Source organism: Panthera pardus, unplaced genomic scaffold, assembly GCF_024362965.1.
Source record: "Panthera pardus isolate Hobbes unplaced genomic scaffold, ASM2436296v1 HiC_scaffold_7, whole genome shotgun sequence".
NCBI lineage: Eukaryota > Metazoa > Chordata > Mammalia > Carnivora > Felidae > Panthera > Panthera pardus.
The window spans coordinates 7,911,395-7,932,086 of record NW_026527002.1 but is presented as its reverse complement, the minus strand read 5'-3'; the positions used below and the strand labels follow the sequence as shown (position 1 = coordinate 7,932,086).

The window sequence follows — 20,692 nt, the reverse complement described above, 5'->3', positions numbered from 1 at the left end:
AGCATCAAAATCGTTTCACGGAAATACACAGAAGGAAGCACAGATTTTGAAATAGGTACTGGAGGAAATATATATCATGGAAGTATAAGGCTGCTGTTAGCACAGATTGCCAGTAACACGCTTATTAGGCCATTGTGTCATCATTTTGATATGACCTACGTTCTTATAAGTCTTTTGAGCATTTAGTATGCCATACACTGTTGAATGCTTGATATACATTAATTCTTTTAAAACTTAGAATAGATAGAGTCTACATATTATCTCCATTTTGCGGTTTTCCTGTGAGGAAATTGAGGAGCAGGGAGGTTGTTATTTGCCCAAGACACGCTAGGAAGCTAGGAAGACGAGCCAGGATACAATCTCTGATATCAGGCTCTAAAGCCTGTCCTCTTGGGATCTGTGCTCTGTGGAAGGTTTGTCCCAGGTTGGGGATTCAAGGTCACACGTCATGGTGAATACCTGAATAGCAGGTTTGCAACCAGGAGCCGTATACCTTTGATGTACTGAATTCGGAATATTTACTCGTGAATGCTAGTGCTCCTGCCGGTCGTTACAACTCTCATACACTCTAATGGTGGTTTTACATGAGACAAGATGATACTTCCGCTTTCCACGTGTGCCCGTCTGCAGAGACTGCGTCGGTGTCGGCCGCTGTCGCTTGTTGTCTTTAAAACAGGCACACGGAACTTCTTTGGCATTGTTGACAATACTTACTGGGAATATGTATCCCCCTCTTACGTATACGCCCCCCCTATTTCAGGATAATATATAGCGTGAGGAATTTGAATTTATTCATATTTCAGGAGACATGATTTAATTTAGGTAACTTTAAGCACTAAGCTCATTTTGTAATAGAATATATACTTCTGGGGTGTTTTTATTTTTCTGAGGTACTTTTAAAGATACATTTATGGCTCAGAGGAAGTAAAAGGCATAGTTCTTAGCCTCTTTTAATGTTTTTTTATGGTAACTTGGCACTGTATTTTATTAGGATAAGTGATACTCTTTTAAAAGTGAGTTTTCCTTATTCGATCATTGAAAACAAGGAAATTCTGCCATTTACAACAATATGGATGGACCTTGAAGACATTATGCTAAGTGGAATAAGTCAGACAGAGAAATATAAATACTGTATTTATGGCACCAAGAATTGATAATTGATTTTCTCTATGCCCTTACCAGCACTTGTAATTTATTGTTTTTTTTGATAATCGCTATTGTAACAGATGTGAAGTGATACCTCAGTGTGAATACCCTGATGGTTAGTGATACTGAACATTTTTCATGTACCTGTTGGCCACCTCTATATCTGGGAAAATGTCTATTTAGATCCTTTCTCTGTCCATTTTTTATGGTTGTCCGTTTCTCCTCTTTTTTTTTTTTTTTTTTGCTATTTTTGAGTTGTATGACTTCGTAGGTTGCATATTAATTGCTTATCAGATATATGGTTTTTGCAAATATCTTCTCTTATTCAACAGGTTGCCTTTTCATTTTGTTGATGGTTTCTTTTGCTGTACAGAAGCTTTTAGTTTGATACAGCCCCACTTGTATATTTTTCTTTTTGTTGCCTTTGATTTTGGAATCTGGTTTAAAAAATCATTGCCAAGTCTGGTATCAGGGAGCTTACTTCCTAGGCAGTCTTCTAGGAATTCTGTGGTTTCAGGTCTTAACCTTCAAATCTTTAATCCATTTTGAATTAATTTTTGTACGTGGAAGATAGTACATGCTTTTCTTTATCAGTTTTATTCTTTTGAACGTGACCGTCCAGTTTTCCCAAACACTGTTTATTGAAGAGAGTGTTCTTTCCCCATTGCGTATTCTTGGCTCTTTTGTCAAAAATTGACCGTATATGTGTAGGTTCATTTCTGGGCTCTCTGTTCTGTTCTACTGATCTGTGTGTCTGTTTTTATTTCAATATCATGCTGTTTTGATAACTATGTTTAGTTTTTCAACAGTTTTTCAAACTGTTGCGTAGTTTGAAATCTGGGAACATGATGCCTCCAGCTTTGTTCTTTCTCATGATTGCATTGGCTCTTTGGGATCTTTTGTGGTTTCATACAATTGATTTAGGATTATTTGTTCTATTTCTGTGGAAAATGCCATTGCAATTTTGACAGGGATTACATTGAATCTGTAGACTGCTTTGGCACGTATGGGCATTTTAACAATATTAATTCTCCTAATCCCTGAGTATGGGATATCATTCCATTTGTGTTTCAAGTTTCTTTCATTAATATCCTATAGTCTTCAGGGTATAGGTCTTTTTACCTCCTTGGTTAAATTTATTGCTAGATATTTTATTCTTTTCCATGCAATTATAAATGAAATTGTGTTCTTATTTTCTCTTGTTGTTAGTGTACAGAAACACTAATTTCTGTAGATTTCTGTATGTTGATTTTGATCCTGCAACTTTACTGAATTTATTAGTTCTAACAGTTTTTTGATGGAGTCTTTTTTAATTTAATTTTACTATTTGTTATTTTTTAATTTAAATCCAAATTAGTTAATATATAGTGTAATAATGCATTCAGGAATAGGATTTAGTGATTAATCACTTAGGTATAACTCCCAGTGCTCATCCCAGCAAGTGTCCTCCTTAATGCCCCTTGCCTGTTTAGCCCACCCTTCCCACCCCCCACTCATCACCCCTCCGGGAACCCTCAGTTTGTTCTCTGTATTTAAGAGTCTCTTATGGTTTGTCTTCCTCTCTGTTTTTATATTATTTTTGCTTCCCTTCCCTTATGTTCACCTGTTTTGTGTATAAAACCCACCTATGAGTGAAGTCATAGACTTTCTCTGACTGACTTATTTCACTTAGCATAATACACTCTAGTTCCATCCACGTTGTTGCAAGTAGCAAGATTTCATCCTTTTTGATCGCTGAAAAATATTCCATTGCATGGTTTTGTGTGTGTGTGTGTGTGTGTGTGTGTGTGTGTGTGTGTATACAACTTCTTTTGTGTATATATGAAGATATATATATATCTTTCATTGTGTGTGTCTATATGTGTATATACATGTATATATATATGCATATATACACATATAGACGTGTGCATATATACACATATAGACATATGCATATATACACATATAGACACACACAATGAAAGATATATATATCTTCATATATACATGAATATATATATTCATATATACACATATAGACACACACAACTATCCATTCATCAGCCTATGGACGTTTGGGCTCTTTCTGTACTTTGGCTATTGTTGATAGTGTTGCTATAAACATTGGGGTGCATGTGCCCCTTCGAATCAGCACTCCTGTATCCTTTGGATGAATACCTCTGTATCCTTGGATAAATACCTAGTAGTGCAGTTGCTGGGTTGTAGGGTAGTTCTATTTTTAATTTTTTGAGGAACCTCTTTACTGTTTTCCAGAGTGGCTACACCAGTTGGCATTCCCACCAGCAGAGCAGGAGGGTTCCTCTTTCTCTGCTTTTTGGTGGGGTCTTTAGGGTTTTTTGTATGTAATATGTCATCTGTAAATAGTGACAGTTTTATTCCTCCCTTTCCATTTTGGATGCCTTTTACTTCTTTTTCTTGCCTAATTGCCCTGGCTAGGACTTCCAGTACTATGTTGAATATAGGTGGTGAGAGTGGGCATCCTTGTCATGTTTCTGATCTTAGAGGAAAAACTTTCAGCTTTTTATCACTGAATGTGATGTTAGCTGTGAGCTTGTCCAAATGGCCTTTGTTATGTGGAGATACATTGCCTGTATACTCACTTTGTTGAGAGTTTTTATCTTAAATGGATATTGGACTTTGTCAGATGCTTTTTCTGCATCCATTGAGATGATCATATGATTTTTATTCTTCATTTTGTTACTGTTGTGTATCACGTTGATTGATTTGCAAATGTTGAACCATTTCTATATCCGTATAATAAATTCTACTTGATTGTGGTGTATGATCCTTTTAATCCATTGCTGAATTTGGTTTGCTAATGTTTTGTTGAGGGTTTTTACATCTGTGTTCATCAAGGGTATTGATCAGCCTATAATTTTCTTTTTTTAAAAAATGTTTATTTATTTTGAAAGAGCGTGCGAGCAGGGGAGGGGCAGAGAGAGAGAATCCCAAGCAGGCTGCACACTGTCAGGGCAGAGCCCAACGCGGGGCTTGAACCCATGAACCATAAGATCATGACCTGAGCCGAATCGAGGGTCAGATGCCTAACTGACAGAGTCATCCAGGCACCCCTATAATTTTTTTTCTTGTGATGCTCTTGTCTGGTTTTGGTATTAGGGTAAAACTGGCCTCATAAAATGAGTTTGGGAGAGTTCTCTCCTCTATTTCTTGGAAGAATTTGAGGATTGGTATCAGTTCCTCTTTGAATGTTTGGTAGGATTTACCAGTGAAGCCGTCTTCTGGACTTTTTTTTGTTGGGAGGGTTTTGATTACTGCTTCAGTCTCCTTACTTGTAATTGGTCTGTTCAGATTTTCTATTTCTTCATGATTCAGTCTTGGAAGGTTGTATGTTTCTCAGAATTTATTCACTTCATGTAGGTTGTCCAGTTTCTTGGCATGTATTGTTCATAGGAATCTCTTACCCTTTGTCTTTCTGTGGTATCAGTAGTGAGGTCCCCTCTTTGATTTCTGATTTCATTTTTTGAGTGCTGTCTTTTTCTTGGTGAGTCTAGCTAAAGGCTTGTCAATTTTGTTTATCTGTTCAAAGAAACTGCTTTTGGTTTCATTGATATTTTATATTGTCTTTTTATTTCCTCTCTAATCTTTGGCATTCCCTTCCTTTTACTACCTTTGTTCTTTTTATAGTTTCTTGAGGTGTAGTTACGTTGTTTATCTGAGATTTTTCTTGTTTTCTTGAGATAGGCATTTATCATTATGAACTTCCCTCTTAGAACTGCTTTTGCTGTATCCCGCAAGTTTCATTATGGTTTATTTCCATTTTCGTCTATCTCAAGGTATTTTTAAATCTCTCTCTCTTTTTTCTAATGTTTGTTTATTTTTTTTTGAGAGAGACAGAGTGTGAGTGGGGGAGGGCCAGAGAGAGAGGGAGACACAGAATCGGAAGCAGGCTCCAGGCTGTGAGCTGTCAGCACGGAGCCTGATGCGGGGCTCGAACCACGAGCCGTGAGAACATGACCAGAGCCAAAGTCAGATGCTTAACCGACTGAGCCTACCCAGGCGCCCCGAATCTCTTCTGCTTTCTTTTGCTTTCTTCATTTCTTCATTGTTCAGTGGACTTTTTCTTTTTGCTGGGACCAGCTGAGGCTGAGGTCAGTAATGACACCTGACAGCAGTGAGATGGGAAGGAGGAACAGATCTTATGACTAGAACCATGATCACATTTCAACGGCTCCTCAGAGTGTTAAGTTCCAAGTCTTGTGATAAACTATGCAGGGTATTTTCCTTTGAAGCATTGGTGGAGCTTACTGAAATCTGTTGTATCCCCCACCTCCGCCAAGAGGACAGGGTTGCCATGAGAGATGTGCTGGTGGTTGGTAGCAGTCTAAAGGGCAGTAGACGGGTTCATGTCTTTAGCGTCGGAGGAGAAAACAAGTATACTCAGGAAGCCAACCTTGAACTGAAGCACGTTAGAAGGAAGCCTCCAGAGATCGTCCCCCTCCCCATTTCCACCAGCCTTTCATCCTGTCATTTACTCGCTCCTCCTTACAGTGACTTTGTGGGGTTTATAGTGTGGCAGGAAGGAAAGACGGGGGGTGGTGCGGGTCTTTAATTTCACTTGTACTGCAGGAGATTTCTGCAGTCTCTGCAACATATCAAAAAATGTGTTTGTGAATGAAATCAAAGTTTGCAACGTGGTTAAGTTACCCATTTGTATGTAACAGTTTACACGGATGTTTTATTTTGCACTGAATCAAGAGTTTAAGAGTTTTCTTATTTTTATCAATGAATTATTTTCGTATATGTGCTGCCGAAGCAAGCGCTCAATGAATTGTTTTATGACTCACTGTTAAATTTTACTCTAGATTGTGTTATCTCAGGGAAGCTATAACTTAATTGACGTCTCCTACCTTGGCCCTCTTCACTACTCCCCTTGATCTGCTCATTACCCCTTTTACAACCTGCTTGTAACAAGACGAATCTCCTCCTCTAGAACTACTCTGTATTAAGCTTACACAGAAGGGTCCAGACTGTGTTTTAAAAGCCAGTGGATTCAAGAAAGTGTACTTGATGTTTTAGAGATGTGTAACTCCTTGGGTAGCCTTGATTAACAACCAAAGATAGTCTTAAGTTTTAATATGTCTGTTAGATTGGAACCCAAAGATTCTTTTTTATCTTATAAATTTTATGATTCTAAGATCTTACATGGTTTTTCCATAGAGAGCAATAATGATTGTTGCTTTTATTCAGAGACTTTTTAAAAATTAATACTCCAAGTATTATACAAAGAACTTATTTTCCTAAATCATTTGACTAGAAGTGCCTACGTTACCCTCTCTTTAATGCTTTTAGTGCATATTTCCTACAAACAAGGAAGTTCTTCTATTTAACATTAATAAAACCATTCAAATCAGGAAATTAACATGGAAATATTACTGATCTTTAGATCTCATTCAAATATTTTGCTTTCCATTTGATTCATTGTTTTTTGTAACTTCATTCTATCTGCTGAAATTTCTAATCTGATTGTGTATGTGTTCCTTTTTCCACTAAATCCTTTAACATATTAACCATGGTTAATTTAAAGTTACCATCTGATGATTTAAACTTTTGGGTCTGGTTCTCTTGATTAAACAATCTCTTGACAGTGGATTTTTTTTCTTGCTGCTTTGTATGTTTTGTAATTTCTTTTTTTATTGAATTCTGGGCATTGCTTGTAAAAGAAAGTAGAAAATGAGGTAAATAGTATTTATAACTGAAAATTGACCTTTTTCTGTCAGGCCGTTAGTGAGCGGGGTGGCGTTTAATTCAGCCTACTCTATAGGTGGACTGGAGTTGTGTTTTATTTATTTTTGGGACAGAGAGAGACAGAGCATGAACGGGGGAGGGGCAGAGAGAGAGGGAGACACAGAATCGGAAACAGGCTCCAGGCTCCGAGCCATCAGCCCAGAGCCTGACGCGGGGCTCGAACTCACGGACCGCGAGATCGTGACCTGGCTGAAGTCGGACGCTTAACCGACTGCGCCACCCAGGCGCCCCTGGAGTTGTGTTTTGTTGTAGCTGTAGGTACCTTCCGTTCAGCACAGAACGCAAACTCCTGCGGCTGCCTTGTGCACAGTGGTGTTTCCCAGCACCCCTCCCGCGTCCTCAGTCCGGTACGTCTGCCACAGCTGGGCACATCGTTGCCTTTATAACTGCACGTGAGGCCGGCGGTGGGGTGGGGATGGCAGGGGCACTCTTCGGTTTTCCTGGTCTGGCTGGGACCGCACTCAGGCCCGGTCCCTGAATGCCTGAGGCCCAGGTGGGAGGCTTTCTCAGCGTCCTTTTTCCTCTTCCCAGTGGCAGGCAAACTCTGCCCTCCCTAGGTGGGAGTTTGGGGTTGGCAGCAAGTTTCTTGCCCTTCCTTCCAGGGGGAGTCGATCTCTCCTTGATGTCATCTCAGAACCCGGGCCTACTGTCTACCTCCCAGGGGCAGATGCATTGGCTTCTGCGCTCCCCTAGCAGTAGTGGACTTTTCCCTGAGAGTGCGATGGCGGGGTGAGGCAAGGGTGAGAGGAGGGGACTGAGCTCTGTCCTTTCCAGCATCAGGTGCCCTTTCCCTGGAAGGGGTGGAAGAGTTTCTTGCACTTCTCCCAGTGTCAGGTGTCGATTTTCCAAGAGAAGCTTCCAAGAAGCAAGTGGGGTTTTGTTCTCGATACCATTTGCAAGGGCTCTTTTCGGTCTCTCGCCTACTGTGCCCCCACTTTTTCTTGTAAGCACCCACTGAGGCCTCTGGAGGACTATTGCTGAGTGAGTGTGGACTCTTGCTTATGTCTGGGCTTCCCAGGGATTCTGCACTCAATGGCCACCAGCACTTGGCCTTTAAATTTGTTAACATCTCAGTTACTTTGTTCTTGCTTACTTTTAGGGCACCAGTGTCTTCTCCATACTTAAGTTTAAACTTCTCTCTCATTAGAGGCGCTTATCACCCATTGGAGCTCTCGGTTCAGCTGATGGAGAGAGCGACCTCAGCTTTCTGACACACCGCTTATTCTTGCTTTTAGGGCGGGAATGAGGTTCTCTTACAGCTAGACTTTATTCTAGTTTTCTCCTTTTCTGTTTTTGTAGCCACCTTCTCCAGCTGTGAGAAACCTGGCTCACGTTATCCTTAATGTGTAGGCTCATTAGACCAGTCCTCCTGTATTTAATCAAGCTCTCATCACTGCCATCATCCTGTGCTACTCAAGGGTACCATCTGACCCCACTTGGGCTGACACCCCATACTAGGTCCCTGAAGTATCTGAATGCTATCCTCTACCCCTGTGTTTGTCCCCACTCCTGGCTTCCCTCCCTTTCCCACCCAGGCCCTAGCACCCTGTTCTAGGCTGTTGCCCTCTGGGGGTGTACTCCCAACTCTGCTTGGGCTCTGGTTCCCCACTCTGGACCACCTCATGGGGATGCCCTCCTCAACCTGCCTGAGCTGGGACATGCCTTGCTGCTCCCCCCCCCCCCCCCGCCCCAACTTCACTGTGGCCCACCTAATCGCTGTGGGACCAATTTATGTGAAGAGGGAAAGAGAAAGAGGAAGGCTCATGTACTTCAACGACAAAAGACCGAGTTCCTGAGTTAGTAACCATCCTTTAGTGTAAATAGACTAATAAATATATTTTAAGCATCTGCATTTTGTCTTTCTAACAGGTTATGAAGTTCACGGGATGGAAAAAATACCAGAAGAAGGACCAGCACTTATAATTTTTTATCATGGAGCTATTCCCATAGATTTTTACTACTTCATGGCTAAAATTTTTATCCATAAAGGCAGGACTTGCCGAGTAGTAGCCGATCACTTTGTCTTTAAAATCCCAGGTAAACTTTGACTGTGGATAGTGGTGTTAACGTGATCAAATTATGTTAAAGTCTGTGTCCTTGAGCTCTCTAGGATCATTTGGAAAAGCTTTTGCCTTTTTAGGGTAACACGCTTAGAGCTCTAATTTGGGAGTATCTAATTATCCGATTTATGTAATATATCTAAATATAAAAACATGGTCAAAAATGTCACCTAATGTTTTTCTTTATTAACAGCTATTTTGTTATTATTTGTCTAAGTTAAATCCTGAACTTCCACTTAAAAAAATAAATTGTAACTTTTACCAAGGAATTAATTTATATTTTGCCATAGAAAGTAGTTGATTTTTCATATGATGAATTTTTCCATGAGATACTGATTTTTGGAGTTTAACTTCACAGTAATTAGAGTTTGATTACTGTTGGTATTCCAGCAAATCAAACTTACTTAAAACATCAGTGAGGGTATATTTTGTCTTCATGTAATAACATTGCTTCAGAAATCCTATCCTTAAGAGTCTGTGTGTCTTTTTCGTACTTGACTTGCCTGCTAGACTTACAGCTCTTAAAGTTAAGGACTATATTCTTCTTACTCTGTTCATAAAGGCTTATGCTTTTTAAAAATATTAATGAACCAAATGATTTCAAACTGTTTTTAAAAAGCCATTCTAAAATAAACTCCTTGGTAGTAAGTCTTATTTTCTTTTGTCACTGAATCACCAGAAATGAGCCAACAAAGTTTATCATTTGTTCTCTGGCATAATAAAAGCAAAAGCCACCCATCAACCAGAAAGACAAACACCAAGCAGTGAATTAAGTAACAGGGCCTTTCATAGGCATGGTTAATCTTTTGGGTGTCCTTGTGTACTAAAAAGCCATTTGTACTCTGCTTAAACTAAATTGTCCAGGAAAGGTTTTTCTTTAGAAAGTAATTGTGATCACTTTATAATAAATTTGAAAACTAGAGAAAAGGAGAGCATCATTATAATCTTACCACCCTAACATAACCAGTTATTGTTTTGATTTATTGTACTTCATTTTTCATTTGCATAATTTTGCATGTTATGCAATCACTTTTGTGTTCTTCTTTATAAAATTGTGATGTTAGCATTAACATTGTACCATGCTTTATAAAGAATCGTTTTAATGTAGGGCTAAAATACTTACTTGACTAGTTTTCTCTTAGAGAACATTAGCTTGCTTGCATTGTTTTTCTTTTTATATGTAATGTGCATATTTTTATTTAGCATTTGGCTTGAAATTTCCCCTTTATGATCTTGTAATTTATGAAACCCATTATGAAAATGTATCTAATTAAATCAGTGAGCTTTTAATATAATGGGGGTGAATAGTCTTTCAATCTTAATAATATGTATAATCTTGCTTTAGATCCTTAAACCTGTGAGAAGTTTGGTTAGTCTGCACAGTCTTCACTACCCAGTTTTCAGTTCTCAAGAATAATGTATACGCTAACATCAGCCCTCCAGAGTTCCAGCGTAGGATTTGGTTAAAATATTTAGTTACTAACAGGATTATTTCTTTCATCCATAAATAGTTGCGCTTTGAAAAACTGTATAATAGTAAGACCTGGAATTGGCTGTTACTGAATTAAATACTCACTTTATTAAAAACTCTTAAAAAAACCAAACCTCTTAATGATTTTGCTATTATTGATTTTAAAAATTTAATTGTGAGAGTAACATCATCTAACTTCAAATTTCAGTTGATTTGATTATGGCTTGCCAATTTTGGTAGGGCTAAGCATAGTCAGATTTACATTCTCCTGAGTGATTCTCTTTCTTATAGGGCTAAAGGAAGATTAGATTTGTGATTGCTGATGGGATATCATTTCTGACTGCTCTAGTAAATATTATAGACAGTGTTTGGCCCTGAGATGCAGTGGAAGGGGCTTTGGAGTAGACATACCTGGACCGGAATCTCTGCCCTGCCATTTGCTAGATGTGTCACGTTGAGCAAGAGACTCATTGAGCCAACTTTCTTTGTCTGTAAAATGGGGGCCAGAATCCCTGTTTTCCATGGTTTTTGTGAGTTTTAATTAAGAGTTTGAATATGTCCAGTAGCCCGAATAGCAGGTGATCCGTGAGGAGGTGCTCAGTAGGAGGTGATGAGTAAGTCATAGTAGCCGTTACTTTACCAGCAATATTAATTGTACGTAAACCCTAAGAGTTCTTGTTGATCTAAAAAGAAGTAAAAAAAGGAATTTACTAATTTAAGTGTAGATATTAAGTTCTGTGGGTTGCAAATGTTTTTGTTTTGAAGAATTGGACAAGAAGTACTTAAGACATATCTTCATGCTAATGTTTCTTACAGGGTTTAGTTTATTACTTGATGTATTTTGTGCTCTACATGGACCAAGAGAAAAATGTGTTGAAATTCTGAGGAGTGGTCACTTGTTAGCTATTTCACCAGGTGGAGTTCGAGAAGCCCTAATTAGTGATGAAACCTACAACATCATTTGGGGTAATCGTAAAGGCTTCGCTCAGGTTGCAATTGATGCAAAAGTGGTGAGTTGTATAAAACCAATTATTAAAGTAAAGCTAGGTTGAATTTAAAATAAATGCTTCCATAGTGAGCCAGAGTATATAAGAATTTAGATCCTTTCATTGCACTACTTAAAAATCAGCGTACGCGTAACTCTTTGTAAGGTAGCAGTGGAGAAGTTGTGCATGGGATGTCACCTCCACATCAGTCTGGAAATGTGGCAGATAGCCACCAAAGTTTTATTTCGCATTTCAAAAGCTGACTTTTAATCAGATTTGTAAAATTTTTTGTATTCCTTCAGTCATACCTTGTTCAAAAGTGTCATCAGTTCAGTTCTATGTATTTTAGTCCTTTGGTATGATTGAATTGGCATATTTTCAGTGACGGTCGTTGGTTGGTTTCACTGCAGTTCTTTTATCTGTGACCAATTTATCTACTCATAGGAATGCGTAGCTGCTGTTATTTTTTTATCAGCAAATGTGGTCAGCTCTCTGATTGTATTGAAGATGAGAAACAAATATTACTGTAACTTAGATCTTTTAAAAAGATTTTGATGAAAGAACTAGTCAATAAAATTAAGTGTTCCTCTGAGATCCACTGTAATTATTCTGTTTAGTAGACTGGAGAATGTGAATGCCATTTTGTCCTTTTCTTTTGCTTTGGAAAGTATTTCTCAACTTTTTGGTTTCCGTATTGTACTTTATCCTGTGAAACACTTACTGATCACTTGTGGAATGTTCCTGTGTTTTCTGTTTTCATTTTAGATTGTCTGTCGGGAAAAGAAATGGTAGTGCCTTTGACCAGGATGGTGTTCTTTTTCTGGGCCAGTTAGTTAGAGGCTGCTGACAGTACTTCCCTGCGTCAGTGTTTTTCGTGTGCCCATTGCTGCTACATAGAGACCGGTGTGCACACTTTTAACTTGCCTGTTCAGCTCGCAGATACAGGCTCTTTATTAAAAACGAAGAGATTACAGATGACTCATTCTGACCCAAGACGGATATTTGAGGAAGAACGGGATTTTTCTTTTTTTTTTGAACTTCAGAATTAAAATAAAATCCATTGAGTTTTAGTTTGTCCTGTACACATGTACATGTAACTACCAGAAGTTACTGCTGTGGCGCACTACTAATGTGATCCCAGGATAAGAGTTACTGCACTTGCCCAAGTGTTTAATAATAGACAACATACACATTTAAACACTATTGTCCTACTGTAGATTATAAGCTCCCTGAGGACGAGACCATCTACAGTGATTGGCATTTGGTAGTCATTGAATTGAATTGAATTGATTTTTTAAACACAACGTTAAGCACTACTAGAAAGGGACGTTTGAAGTTGAACTTTATGTTAATAGTATTAGTGATACAGAAAATTAATTTATAGCACATTTTATTTCCCAAAGAGGCCTTTTTTTGAAAGCCATATAGCTTTTTTTTTCCTTAAGTTTATTTATTATTGGAGAGAGAGAGAGAGAGAGCACGAGTGAGGGAGGAGCAGAGAGAAAGGGAGAGAGAGAGGATCCTAAGCACGAAAGGCTTGAACTGTCACGTACTGTGAGATCACGACCTGAGTGGAAACCAAGAGTCAGATGCTTAACTGACTGAGCCACCCAGGCACCCCTGTTTCTCAAAGAGTCTTAAGCACTGATGTATAAAACAAAATTTTAGAATATATGTATAATGTAAAACAAAAGGATATATGCACCATTGTACAAAAATTAATGGTAATGAATGTAATATCTGTTAAAGCAATGATAAAAGCTAAAAACCTAACCAAAGATAGTTTAGTTTTCAGTTTATATTTTGAAAGAATTATTTCTTATGAAGTTTTAAGATAAAAATGACAAAAATAGATTTGGAATTAAATTGATCATGAGATTCTAATTTCTCATCCTTAACTTCACAGATTTAAGGAACATTGCCTGGACGAAGGCCTGAAAGAAAGAAATTACAGAGAGAAAGGAACTATTTTTTTCAATCTTTGGTAGAGTTTCTAGATAATTAAGTTAAGATAATCCAGATCATTTAATTAAAGTTCCTGTATAAAACTTGGGAAAATTTTATAAACCGCCTTTTTTTAGTTTAAAAACAAAAATCTTTAACATTGTTGATTTACCAAATAGCATTAAATGTTTGGTAAATACTGTATCACCCCAACCTTTTGTAGTGCTTCTAAAGGCTTCACGTTGGTACTCCTGTATAGTCAGTAGGTGACGTATGTCATTATTCCAGTGTTGCAGATGAGGGAACTCAGGCACAGAGAGATGAAGGGACGGAGGGGTCGGGTCATACAGCAAGGCAGAAGCAAAGCAGAGCTTACACTGCGGGACTCCTGCCTGCATTTCACCGTGAGTCTGCTGACCTGGAGGTTAGGGGGACCCTCCGGATACGTGACGGAGCTCTTTCAATCATATATGGATCTAGTTGTGAATGCTACAAGTATCCCATCTGGAAAACCCCTTCACAGTCCTCACAGAACTATCGTAAAGTTCCAGTAAAAATTTAAGACTATTGCAGGAATAGCTGCATTTAAATTGTGACATTATAACAAATTGAAGTGAAAAAAATCTAGATTGTCAGTGCAAGTGTACAAAATATTGGTAAAAATATTTAAGGTTTATCTGAAAGTTACAGGCTTTTTAATATGATCTAAATCACTCATTTTGTGAAATTCCTGAGAATTATCACTTTGATAGGAATGTTTAGGTGACTTCATATCTAAATAGGTTGGGAAAATATTAGCCCATTTATTCAAGTTAGAAAACAAATAACTGATGTAAAAGAAAATAACAGTTGTTTTAATAAAATTGTTAATATGTATTATCTCAATGCACAAAATAACCTTTGTGATAGGATAATTATTGTTATTTCCATTTTGGTGATTTGTCCAGTGGTGCTCGTTTACTTTTAGTGGCAAAGTTTAGACTCTCAGACCATATTCACCTGATTCCCCAAGACTAGTTTTAACAAAATACACATTCTCTTTCTCTTGCACACACTTACACAGAGATACATGTATACTGCAAACAGTTTCATCCTAGGTTACTTATGCAAGTCCCTCATATACAAAAGGTGCATGAGGAAAGGGAGGAATAATTGTACTACAGTATCAGGTTGTAATAAAGTAATGCTTATGGTCTTAAGGCTGTAAGCTTGAATGCAAATCTAAGCGACCATATGCCCAGACTATAGCCTGGAATACTGAGCCTGCTAGGGTAAGCATTTTCCTGTTTAGGAAGTTCTAGAAATATCTAGCTTCTGGAGAGTAAGCTTTTTAAACGATGATATGTAACCTCAAGAGTCTTCATAAAGTGCACGCTTCAGCATAAACTTAGGGGTTCCTGCCACTCAGTAGACATAAATCCAGCAATACTGGTCAGAGAAGACAAAGGGTGTGTGTATATGTGAGCTGAAAGGTTTCTGTTCCTCTTTGGGCATTTTATGTTCTCAACTCTAAAGACATTTTATAACTCTTTAAAACGTTAGACTGTCAGCCAGTTACTTTATTTCACAAAACTAGGGGTGGTTTCCTTGATCATAATCTGAATTTTTTACCAAAGAGTCCGTGTACTTTGTTTTATGTTTTAGCTTTGTGGATTAACGCCATGAAACTTTAAATTCTTCCACCGGAGTGCTTTTTCTTTTCCTGACTTCTTTTTTTCCTAACTGGTTTTAAGATTGCTGCTGCCTGTTTCTGACATTTTGTATTCAGAGAATACAAACTAATCCATTACAGGCATTGTGTCTGTTCTGTGTACTCATTCCTTCTGTGATTCCTTCATCGCACTTCGTTTTAGCACCTAGTCTAGTCCAGGCACTGTTCCGGGTGCTGGGGACGCAGCTGTGGGCAGAACAACGTCTCCGCTCTTAGGGGTCTTCCTTCCGCTGCGGGGAGAGATACAGTAAATAAATGGTCAGTGGTTCTATGTGAGCTAGTAAGTCGTAGGAAGAAAGCTGTGCCTTTAGTCCCTTTCCCTCAGTCCACCATAGTTTACTGTTCCCCACAGCTGAGTAAGAATGGCTTTGTAAAATGTCAGCTTATTTAAATATCTCAAGCCCTGCTCACCGAGGCAGGGAACTCTGTATTCGGCACAAACTGGTGGTAGACTGGAAGTAAAGTGATACTCAGCTTTTTTTTCTTTCTGAAACATCGTTTAATTCGTTGGATTTTGTGTGCATATTAAGGTGTTTCTATTCAATTTTTTCTGTCTACTTCAGTTTCACCATGGTAGAACCTCCTTACGTGATCCTTTGCTATTTCATCATTGTTTTAGGACATTTAGTTAAGGTCTCCGTTTAAAAAATCATGCTTAATCAGTGATGTTCATAGGATAATAAAAACCATGAACTTGTGAGCAGAAATGCTCTAAAATTAATGATAAAAGGAATTGTTTTCTGTATATGCTTTTCCTTTTTTTTTTTTTTTTTTGCAGTGAGTCTTATACTTTTCATTGATGTTGAACATTTTTAGATTTCATAAGCTCACACAAAAAAGTGTTTCAGTAATTCTGTGACAGCATCTTGCCAAAACCTGTCATTTAAATTCATATGTATTTCCCCATACAGGGACCTCTGCCTTGTAACTTTTCTCCAGTCAGCATACTCTTCAGTGGACCGCTAAGATCAATTTACCATATTCATTTTATTCCGTGAAATTAATGATTTTGGTAATCCTCATTTTGAGTTTCAAGGGTTTATGTGGAACGATAGGAAAGTTGGCAAATGAAGTATTATATATCGCCACTAGAGGGTAGTAGTTCCAATTTTTATTTTTACAAACGATCAAGTTAAATTTAGTCTTATAAATCACACTAGTGATAAAAGTATACCTTTATTTTTAAAATACCTCATTTTCATAATCTTAAACAGGCCCCCAAAAGTTTGCATTACTGACTCAATGGTGATATTGAATGGATCAATATATTTACTTTTTAATTCAAATTCTCTCTAGCCCATTATTCCTATGTTTACACAAAATATTCGAGAAGGATTTAGATCACTTGGAGGAACAAGTAAGTTCTGATTCATATGGTTTTTCTAATGTTAATGTAATATTTAGATTATAGTAGTTTAAATATTTGGGCTTTTGAACCCTATAAGAAATCCTTTTGAGTTATTACTTTAGATAATGAATTTATTATTTAGATGTTTTTCTATTTAAAGTCTAAACGATAACTCATTCTAAGTAATGGCAGTTCTTAGATGTTAGATTTTTGTTGAGAATCTCATCTACATACTGAAGCTTATTTGTTGTGGGCTTAAAATTACAGTGAGTTATCTAATTTCCTGGGTTGAACCACGTTGTTGAGGTTTAGAACAAATGTACCCATGACTCAGACTGCCTTCCTAACTCACTGCTGCATGAGTTTCAGCTTTAAAAATGGATGACAATATGATATTGAATTAAGATTAACGACACAAGGATGTATCATCTGCTTTGGTTCATATCTGTTACTTCTTAATTTTTGCTTTTTAAAATATTTTGAACCATGATATGTTTATATTATAAAGTTCTTTTTGCCTAACTTTAATTTATGGGTAACAAAATAAGCTTTGAGTGTAGTTAGAGGAGAGATAACATTTAGATGTGCTTTTTCTTTGCAGTTTCTCTGTTGTTTTCTTTTTATTTTGAGATTTTCATAGTTTGTTTTTATATCCTGTGGTTTATATATTATATTCGATTGATTATATTTTGTATCCCTAGCAATATATTGTTCCTATCCCCATGCAGATCTCCTCTTGAAGAACTTTAAATTTCTGTTGTCTGTTTTATGTCTGATGTTGGTATATCGTTGATATTCTATTACATTTTTTAGGTATTACTCCCCCCCCCCCCCCCTTTTTTTCAAATGTAAAGTGGAAAGTGATGTGATATTTAACTGTTGTGGATTATTTCTTACAGTAGAATTATTTCTTCTAATTTTCTCCCAGGTCATTTCTTCAGAATTTAAGTTGCATACCAAAAATTATTCTAATTTTGTTTCTTTAATTATAAAGTGGTTTAAAAATTACTGTTGACTGCTTTTTGACTTTCTTTTTTACTTAGTTCATCAGTTTATTTTACATTATTGCCACTTGCAATCCTGCTAAATTTTGTTGGTCACTAACATTAGTAATTCTTTGCTACTCTGCAGTTTTCTTAATTTACAATATTTTTTTCTTTACCTGGTTTATTGGTGCATTGTAGTTTCACGTTTACGTGAATTTATCTTACCCTTTTCTTTTTTTTTCTTTTATTCATACAAGCCTGTTTTTGTGAGTCTCTAGACGTTTTAGCTTCTAGCTTTGGGTTATAGTCTTTACCCTTTGTTTTGTAATAATAGTAATTGATTTGCCTTTTTAAAATTCTCTTATTTTTGAAAGCTCATTTAAAAAAAAAAATGAACAAACCTATTTTGGGGGGCATTTTTAGGTTCCCAGAAAAATTGAGCAGAAAATGCAGAGTACTGACACAGCTTCTCACCACCCCCCAGTTTCCCTTATTGTTAACATCTTACATTAGTATGCTCCATTAGTTACAAGTGATGAAAAGCTCATCTTAAAAAAACGTATATTGTACTAATTGCCCGGGGGTGATATTGTTTGCCACCTTCCTCTAAGTCTTACATATTAATTTGAAAGTTACAATTATGTGCTCAGAATATTTAACCCATGAAAATAATTTGTTTACTTTAAAACAGGGTTATTTAGATGGCTTTATGAAAAATTCCGCTATCCATTTGCTCCGATGTATGGAGGTTTTCCCGTGAAATTACGCACCTATTTAGGGGAGCCTATTCCTTATGATCCAAAGATAACAGCAGAAGAATTAGCTGAAAAGGTAAATTATTGTTTCTTTCTTAATCTTTGAACAGAGTTTTCCTTTTAAGTACTGTATTAAAAATGACTTCACTACTTTATCCTCCAAACGTGGTCTAGACCAGTTGTGATTTCCTCCCCGCAGGGGACGTTTGGCAGGATCTGGAGACTGTTTTTATTGTCATGACAGGCAGGACCCGGGAGGTGGTGGTGCTACTGGCATTTAGTGGGTAGAGGCCAGGGATGCTGGTAAACATCGTACGATGCCTGAGTAAGCCCCCCACCGCAGAGCTACTCAGTTTAAAATGTCAAACGTGCCGAAGTCGGGGCTCTTGGCTCTTGGTAAGTAAAAGGTTTCATAAGTGATGTTCAGAAGGACAAAGATTTGACCTCCATGAAAAGAAAAGTATTGTTCTTGCTTGATGGAAGTATCTTGGGAGGAGAATGGAAGAGTGTTGAAGGGTGTGGGTGATGAAATCCGATTGCTCCCAGCTCCACGGCTTGCCGTGTGACCTCAGGGAGTCCACAGCTCGCTCCGTTAGTGTGCAGAACCGGGAAGAGAATAGTACCCACTCATAGTTGTCCCTGAGCATTACTTGAGGTTACGCAAGGTCGTTGTTGAGAACAGTGAGTGGCAGATAGCTGGACAGAGGGTACTGAGGTAGAGGAAACAATGTATAAAGGGATGGTGTTATGAAATAGCATAAAATCTTTGGGGAGTTGAGAGTGGTCTTGTATAGCTACAGGGATATCATAGGCGATGGGGCTAGAAACACAGGAATGGTCTGGACTAGGATGGCCTATAATTGATTTTGTTTCCTGAAAGCAGGTGGGGGGGTGCTCTTGAACATAGGTGAATTACGGTATAATAGGTTTGCGTTTGGCGAGATCACTGGAAGTGATACGGAGGCTGAATTTGAGCGAGACCAGTAGAAGCTCAGAGGGGAAAAAGACTGCTTTGTGAAGGAAAAAATAGGAAAAGCTTCCTGGAGTGAGGGCATTTGTGGTGGGTCTTGAAAGAAGGGCGTGGCTTGGTCCTGTGGACTTGGGGCTGGAGGAAGAGTATGAACAAAGATGCGGTGGTTGCAGAGTTGACCATATACCGGCAGTGTTGGTCAGAACGGCAAGGTTGGAAAAGACTGCCTAATAAATTCTCCAGGGATTTTGCAAACGCATTAAAGCCTCCAAGAAGCTCTGCAATGAAGTCTATTTAACTGTTTCAAAGGGCATTTCCCAGTCTTAGCTGACCAAAACCTCCTTGTTTTTCCTGGATTAGCAGCTGTGGAATAAACTTGGGGAATCAGTAGCTTGGTGGGTAGGGTTTGGTTGAGATGCTGCCGGATAAGTAAGTAGCTACATTTTTAGGCCCTTAACTATCAGACTAGGGAATTTGTCTACCAGATAACATTTCAGTGAGGAAAGGTCTCTGCTTGGGAGTGGCTCATCTCAGTTTCATTCACATTTACGAGGCCCAAACAAGCAGATGTATAATCCGTTTCTCTACAATGGTTGGCGAAGATGACTGTAGCGATTGTGATCACTTAGATACATATGATTATAAGTGCACTCTTTAAGAGCAGGGCTCATGCTGTTGAATTCTTGGGTCTCCAGTTCCCAGCACCATGTTAGGTATTTAATTAGATCTCAGTAAATGTTTGATGAATGAGTGAATCACATAGTGGTCTCTTTAGCTACTTGAAGAAGAGCAAGGGACAGATTTGAGAGATTTTACAGAGATAGAACGTACCAGACTTGAAAATTGATTCTATAGCTACCTGTAGGATATGTCCATATATATTATATGCATAGGTGTTTAAAAATACTTGATGATGAAAATTGAGAAGTTATCCGCGTCCGCGTGAGACAGTTACTGAAGTCATGAGCTTCATTCACAAAGCAGGTTAGAGACAGAAGACTGAGGACAGACGGGAGGACAGGGAAGAACACACGAGGGGCATGCTGAGGACGGCAGCCAAAGCTGTGGAGACGTGGAGAAAAGTCAATTTGTGTGAGAGAAGCCAGCCGGCGAGGATGTTTACACAATAGGAATGACTGGTAATATTCATTCCTGCAAAGAGATCAGGAAGGATGAGGATGAGAAAAGCCCACTCAGCTTGCAGGTACATCTTCAGAAAGTATGAAACTACGTGAAAGCCATAAATTGAATGGCTGCTGTTGAATCACCTGGAAAATGGTGTGAGTGTGTTTTGATTATGACTTTTATACCAGCCGTAGGTATGTGTAGTGTGATTTCTTTCAAGTTTTTAAATTTTTTTTTTTTTTAACGTTTATTTATTTTTGAGACACAGAGAGACACGGCATGAACGGGGGAGGGGCAGAGAGAGAGGGAGACACAGAATCGGAAGCAGGCTCCAGGCTCTGAGCTGTCAGCACAGAGCCCAACGCGGGGCTCGAACTCATGGACTGTGAGATCGTGACCTGAGCCGAAGTCGGACGCTTAA

The 20,692-nt window shown here is 38.2% G+C and overlaps 1 protein-coding gene across 8 annotated transcripts in view; it reads left to right on the top strand.

Annotated features, from left to right (window-relative positions):
• TMEM68 (transmembrane protein 68) overlaps positions 1-20,692 on the top strand; it is a 60,252-nt gene that overhangs the window by 11,908 nt on the left and 27,652 nt on the right. For 4 of the 8 annotated variants that reach the window (XM_019421317.2, XM_019421319.2, XM_019421316.2 and 1 more), the window contains 4 exons: positions 8,785-8,952; positions 11,263-11,456; positions 16,384-16,444; positions 18,113-18,252. In XM_019421317.2, coding sequence (XP_019276862.1) covers positions 8,785-8,952; positions 11,263-11,456; positions 16,384-16,444; positions 18,113-18,252 — 563 coding nt within the window. The other 4 variants (XR_002072982.2, XR_002072981.2, XM_019421323.2 and 1 more) reach the window with 3 other exon arrangements.